Source organism: Telmatherina bonti, assembly GCF_933228915.1.
Source record: "Telmatherina bonti genome assembly, chromosome: 13".
Lineage (NCBI taxonomy): Eukaryota > Metazoa > Chordata > Actinopteri > Atheriniformes > Telmatherinidae > Telmatherina > Telmatherina bonti.
The window spans coordinates 25,173,413-25,180,608 of NC_136611.1; the positions used below are offsets into that span (position 1 = coordinate 25,173,413).

Below are 7,196 nucleotides of genomic sequence, written 5' to 3' on the forward strand. Positions count from 1 at the left end.
AGCTGGCTCAAACAGTTGGGGCATTGCGCCATCTAACGGCTAAACTAGTCATTGCACAAGACGTTTTACGTCTGCTTACATCATGTTTCATTGCATTGTTGCTTTAAAACCCCAGAATTGAAGCAAAAGTAGCAGCAATTATTCTTACAATGATTGTCTAGACAACATTAGAGGCCTAATTTCCACCGGTTATGGTTTACATTTGCCACACCCTCAAGGAGTGCGGCGGGAGTCAGGCACAGCGACAGTTTATACACCGTACTTCCTTGTTTGTATGCCCACGAGGCTATAGTTCGGGGAAAATAGAAAGAAAACTATACACCTAAATGTAATAAACAAATCCGCCTATCTGGTTTTCTACATGACAACCGGGTAACGTTTCAATTGAACACTTTTAGCAACCACCTGCGCATGCGTCAAACAATTAACATGGATTGCAGATACCGTGTTTTTTTTTTGGTTTTTTTTTTTTATAACTTGTGAGATATTTTGGAAAATAGGAATTAATCTTGCACAATACTGTGGTAATCAGTTCTATGTATAAATCTCAGATATGTATCTATCTTTAGGAAGAAGCTATTATTTTGTGTGCACACTAGTGTGACTGGTGAATCACGTGAATGAGACTTCCGCTCAAGTCACCTGATCTGATGTGACTAATAAGGAAAAATGGCTGCTCATCTATCGTACGGAAGAGTGAATTTAAACGTATTAAGAGAAGCAGCTCGAAAAGAGCTTCGAGAGTTTTTGGACAAGTGTGCAGGAAGCAAGGTAATAAACACACATATATGTAATTCACGACTGAATAAACGACAGCTGAATATTATACGGTATAGTTCATCTATCTTAGATTTCCATGAGGATGTCAGCTATCTGAGTAAGATTAATAAAAATAACTAAGTAAATAAAAAAGCATACACATTTACGCAGTGCGTAATAATAACATAGCTCGTTTCTCACACAATATATAGAGTTTATTACCTAAAAGCGTCATCATTAAATCTGTGCACGTTTCTCTTTAGGCCATAGTTTGGGATGAATACCTGACAGGACCCTTTGGACTGATAGCTCAATACTCTCTGCTGAAGGTAAGTTAAATGTAAAGATAAATGTAATGTAACTTATTTTCTTTCATCAAACTGTTGTATTTGTTCCTCATCATATGGTTGTTAATCTTTTCCCCCAGGAACATGAAGTGGAAAAGATGTTTACCCTCAAGAGTGGCAGGCTCCCATCAGCAGACGTCAAAAACATCATCTTCTTTGTCCGTCCCAGGCTGGAGCTCATGGACATCATTGCTGAGAATGTATTCAGGTGCTTAAGTCTGGTGTTCATGTCCACATCATAAGTAGTATTCAAAATATTTATTTCCTTCACTTAATGTATATTTTTACATGGTATCAAACTTTTATGCTGTGGGTATTAACCTTCCAGTGAAGATAAGATGCATTCGTCTCGAGATTTCCACATTTTGTTTGTGCCTCGGCGGAGCAAGCTGTGTGAAGAACGGCTAAAGGATCAAGGTGTGCAGGGCTCTTTTAGCAACATCGATGAGTATATCCTGGACCTGATTCCTTATGACGGCGACCTGCTCTCCATGGAGTATGAAAGTGCTTTCAGAGTGAGTTGAAGCAGTACCTCTCATGTATAAACTCGGCATTTACACTTTGCCCCCATAATCATTCTGAATTCATGTAAGCTTATTTGAACTCATTTTCGTGTAAAGGAATGCTATTTGGAAAATGACCAAACCAGCCTATACCACACAGCCAAAGGCCTCATGACCTTGCAGGCACTTTATGGTACCATTCCACAAATATATGGGAAAGGAGACAGTGCACGGGTGAGAACTTTGAATTTGAACTATATTATTGAAAATGGTTGCATATGTTTTGAATGTCAGTAGAAGTTCGCTAATACAGCTTTTCTAATAATCTGCTGCTCTTCAGCATGTTGCCAACATGATGTTACGAATGAAGAGGGAGTTTGCTGGCACCCAGAATCAGATTCTGCCTGTGTTTGATACACTTCTCCTCCTGGACCGTAATGTTGATCTCCTCACCCCTCTGGCCACACAGCTCACCTACGAAGGTCTCATCGACGAGATCTATGGAATAAACAATGGTCAGATATACTAAATAATTTTTCTTTGTCTTTGTTCCTGTTCTTCCAACTTTATTTTCTATCAAAAGGGGCCTTTGCAAAGTATTCACAGATATAATCAGCACACAATGTTTTGCTTGTTTTCATTAGTGTGATGTATCTGCTGTTATGTCGTTTTAAGGTGACGGCTGATTTCTCCATGATTTATAGTGGTGATATTTGCAGTATACTTGTCTTTCTTGAATTGTTTGGCTGCTGCATTTTAATTTTATCTTTTAATATTTTTCTATGTGGCATTTTAAATAGATATTCACACTCAACCGGGGTCCATCAATGATTTTAACTTTGTAAAAAGTTGGGAAAAAACATTTTACAAGTTTATGCTGTTATTGTTTTATTAGTATTTATGTTATTTTCTTTAAATCCTCATATTAGTTTATTTTTACTTCATTGCAGGATATGTCAAACTACCTCCTGAGAAGTTTGCGCAGAAGAAGCAAGGTGAAGCAAGTAAAGATTTACCCACCGAGCCCAAGAAGTTGCAGCTCAACTCAGCAGAAGAACTGTATGCAGAAATTCGGGACAAAAATTTCAATGCTGTTGGTGCAGCACTCAGCAAAAAGGCCAAAATAATATCTGCTGCCTTTGAGGTCAGTCTTTTCCTATTTTATTGTACATTCCTACTAGCATATGATTACAGCATCATGTTACCTTGGTTTCACAAATCTTTAAAAATGCAGTTTCAGGGCTTTTTAGGTGAGGGACATTTGATTTCCTCTAGACATCCCTGATGGGATCTAATCTGTAGTCTCTTTGGCATTTTACAGCAGATGTGATCACAGGAATCCACAAAGTGAAAAGCTAAATTGATAAAATAAAGCGCTAATTATTCAAGTAGTAGACTTAACAAGGTTAATTGTTTTTTCTTTTCTCTTGTCAGATAAAACCTCTAGTATGTTTAAACTAATCATGAAAATTTATATTTCAGTCTATTATTCAGTCTTTTATGATAGAATACAGTTGGATAAAACTGAAGATGGGTTAATCTGTGTTTACTAGGTAAAGGAGTATTCAGCTCTCTATATTTTTGCATTGTACATGTTTGTAAATGATGTTCTTGTATTTTTCATATGTTTTTAAGGGGTTGCAATTTATTATTTAAATTTTGTTTTACTAAGTCAGTAAGTAAAACCACTTGACAATTAAAGTGACCCTTTTTTTTTTTTTTTTTAGGAACGCCATAACGCTAAAACAGTGGGAGAAATAAAGCAGTTTGTGTCTCAGTTGCCTCACATGCAGGCTGCACGAAGCTCACTGGCTAACCACACTTCTATCGCCGAGCTCATTAAGGACATAACCAGTATGTAAATAACTCCATGACGTCCCCTCAACTGTTTTTATGTTTTGTTTTAACTCTGCACACATGTCTCATTACATTTTGGTAAATGCAACTATTATTTTTGTTGAGCCAAACATAGTTATCGAGCAACTCAAAATGATGTCTGTAGTTGTAATTAATATTTTTTTCTTCATTGTTGAACATTTCAATATAATAAACTCCAACAACTATTGCTTCAGCATCTGAGGCCTTCTTTGATAACCTAACTGTGGAGCAGGAGTTTATGACCGGTGTGGACACTGACAAGGTATTTATAGACTTGTTTACCTATGGTTTCTCCAACTCTCGGCTGATGAATATTTTTCTTAAATTCACAAGTCTAAATTAGAGTAAATTTTACTAAAATCTTAAATAACTTTGCTCGGCAGGTGAATACATACATAGAAGACTGCATTGCCCAGAAGGACCCCTTGATCAAGATTCTGCGTTTAGTGTGTATGCAGTCAGTCTGCAACAATGGGCTCAAGCAGAAGGTTTTGGACTACTACAAGAGGGAAATACTTCAGGTGGGATAACGTAGTTGAAGCTTACTTTGTACTGTTAGCTTTTTGAGTATTTTCACTTGTGCAGAAAAAGACAAACACTGCCAATGTCTTTTTTTCTCTTCCTGTTTTAAACATTGCCTCTCTTTCTTTGTGAAGACTTATGGCTATGAACACTTACTAACGCTGAACAATCTAGAGAAGGCTGGTCTTTTAAAGCCGCAGACAAACTCAAGGAATAACTACCCCACCATTAGAAAAACCCTTAAACTGTGGATGGAGGATGCAAATGAGCAGGTGTGACATTTAACTTGCGGATTTTACACATGCCATTTTGAGGGGAGGCCTTGAATCATGCTGTTTCTTGGGGGTGTCCTCCCCTCTCTCTCTCAATTCCTACAGAACCCCAACGACATCTCGTATGTCTACAGCGGGTACGCTCCACTAAGCATCCGCTTGACTCAGGTTTTGGCGAGGCCTGGTTGGCGTAGCATTGAAGAGGTGCTGAAGATGCTTCCAGGCCCTCATTTTGAAGAGAGACAGCAGCTTCCATCTGGACTTCATAAGAAACGTAAGCATCAGTGCAAACTAAGGCCCTGTCAAATATATCTAGTCAAATCAAATCCCCAAAAAATGTAAATTCATACATCCTAAAACATGGTCATGGTGCTGATAGATTCCAATTCTGAATGTGTATGTATTCATGTATTTTCTGACCACTAGAACAGCTTATAATCTGTGACTGTATGAAGGTGTTAGATATATAAACTGAAAGAAGCAGAGTTGTTTCACTCAACCAGGAAGGAAATCTGGAAAACAAAATGAATACAAATAATCTTATAAGATAAGTTATGGAATAGCTAATCTAAAACTACCGGACAAGCATTTTTTTTAAGCTGAGATCTTTTCTGAACTTGATAGAAAAATACAAAGATTTAAACTGTCTGATTCTTGCGAGAGATGATAGAAAAGGAAAGCCACATATTCCTCGAATTGATTGATTAGGAGGCTGTGATATACTTGACTGAACTAGTGCTGATCATAGACAGGCCATGTATTTCCTGCGTAAGTTTATGTGGCAAGCTAGCTTCAGGACGCCAACAACCCAGAATTGAACCGCTCTGAGACGCCAATGCTGCCTTGTAGTTTAGGTCCAAGAATTGCTGTTTATCTTGCTGTTCGCTGCAGAATAAAAACACCCGCCTGCCTGCTGTGTGGAGATAAAACAGAGGCTTTGTTTCAGTGAGGTCAAATGTTGAACAGCGGCAGATTGATGGCCGATGACAGACAATGCCACAGAACCTCAATCAGTGTTTGCTTTTTTTCTGTGTGCCTGTGTTAAAAGAATAAAAACATGCTCTGTATGATTTGGGAGTGACACCCAGCATTTTCCACCATCAATTTATTTTGGCAGTTGTGAAGAATACCTTTAATTAAACACTTCATTTGAAATGGCTAATTAAAACTGCACGTTTTGACTTGTTGCTACATGTCTGCCTCAGATTGGTTTTGTGTGGGTGATAATGGGGAAAAACGTACAGCTAAATTGGGATTTTCACAGAAAGACTGGGAATCTTTTTACAGTCTGATGTATTTTGCTAACCTGGCTAATAGGAATTTAAAAGACCACGACACAATTTTTCATTCTCACTTCAACAGTTTGAACATGTCTACATGTATGATCTTCTAGGCCAGCAGGGGGAAAATCGGACAACGCTGGTGTTCTTCCTTGGTGGAGTGACGTATGCAGAAATAGCCGCTCTCCGTTTCCTCTCTCAAATGGAAGACAGTGGGATGGAGTATATCATTGCCACCACAAAACTCATCAACGGCACAACTTGGATCAAATCCCTCATGGACCGGCCTGAATCTCAGATGCCCTGAGACATCTGTGTACAAATGGCCTCATTAAAAACACCCATTCCTTGCAAGTCTCTCCTGCTATTGTGTTTTTTGTTTGTTTATTTTAGGTCCAGAACAGTCTACTGTAAGTGTTTCATTGATGCCTGTGCTGGTTAAGCATCAATCGGCTGTTTAAAGTTGCCACATGGAGTTATACTTCAAATATATATTAAAGGCAGCCCTTTTGACCAAGACCAGTTGTTAATCTCTTTGGACTCTTTCACATTCTCCAAGCTGTTACTCATGGCCGAGCACCTTTAATTACAATATAACATTTTAGATTAATGTTACATTATGTTTGGTTTTTTATTTGTCTTTTTTTAAAGAATCACTATTTTGTTATTATATACGACAGTTTCACTATTGGGATACTGTACATATGTAAGTATGACGAAAATCTTTGGGGTTTTTTTCTTTGAAAGCTTTAATATTCTTTTTTGTTTGTTTGTTTGTTTTCCGTATGGCATCTTTTGGGGTCAAAATGAGTAAATAAAAAACGTAAATTATTCAATTTTTTGTTTTGTTTTTCTTTTTGGGCAGTGCATCCATCAGCAGTGGTCCAGCTCTCTGAAGAAGCAATTAGCACAGTAACAGGCCTCCCGATCAGCCGATAATGGCCCTGTGTTGTCTGGAGAGCTCAGCCCACAGCAGCCTATGATTTGACAGCACAAGACACTGATTTAATTAGGAAGCCATTTGCTCCATGTTCCGGTAGAGGCTAACTGTGCTGTAGGAGGGTGTTTGATCTCTGTATCAGTCAATACTTTCTTCATCCCTGACTGTATGTACAAGGAGACCTGCTGACAGACATTTTTGGTAAACCTTACTTGGGTCAATATTTATTTCTCCCATGTTGACAGTCTGGAAATGTTTTACAGTGCTTCTTTTGGATTCCCATTTTTTATTATTATTATTATTATTATTATTATTATTATTATTATGTTCTTTGTAAATCTTGCACTTAGGTTTCTTTGAGGAGCAGGTGTGCTGGAGACTTAAATTGCCATTAGATCAATCCCAGGGGATTTAAGTCCTGGGGATCAGTTTTTGCTTTTGGCTCCTCCTCCACAATAAGGACTTGAAACGCCCAGAACTGCACAGACCAACTTGGACTTCACGGCTGGAAGCACAGGAGTCCACCCTCTAATCAGCGTCTGTCCTGCTCCAACAACATCAAGGTTTGAGTTGCTACACACTCTTTGCGCAGATATATATTTTGAACTTGTTCAGATGTTATGTATATTTGAAAGTGTTTCTTTCTCCTAAACCTATAACCCTGCAGGCGGTTATGGATTATTACAGCTGTCATT

At 38.2% G+C, this 7,196-nt stretch overlaps 1 protein-coding gene across 1 annotated transcript; it reads left to right on the top strand.

Moving 5' to 3' along the window:
• Positions 1 to 669: 669 nt before the first annotated feature.
• Positions 670 to 5,988, top strand: vps33a (VPS33A core subunit of CORVET and HOPS complexes; the record flags this gene model as incomplete). The annotated part of the gene is made up of 13 exons (XM_079251066.1): positions 670 to 771; positions 1,023 to 1,088; positions 1,187 to 1,314; positions 1,435 to 1,621; positions 1,727 to 1,843; positions 1,950 to 2,124; positions 2,560 to 2,753; positions 3,337 to 3,463; positions 3,682 to 3,749; positions 3,871 to 4,008; positions 4,144 to 4,281; positions 4,387 to 4,555; positions 5,675 to 5,988. The coding sequence occupies 13 exons, from the start codon at positions 670 to 672 to the stop codon at positions 5,866 to 5,868; spliced, it is 1,803 nt and encodes a 600-aa protein (XP_079107192.1). The 3' UTR covers positions 5,869 to 5,988.
• Between the last annotated feature and the right edge of the window lie 1,208 nt (positions 5,989 to 7,196).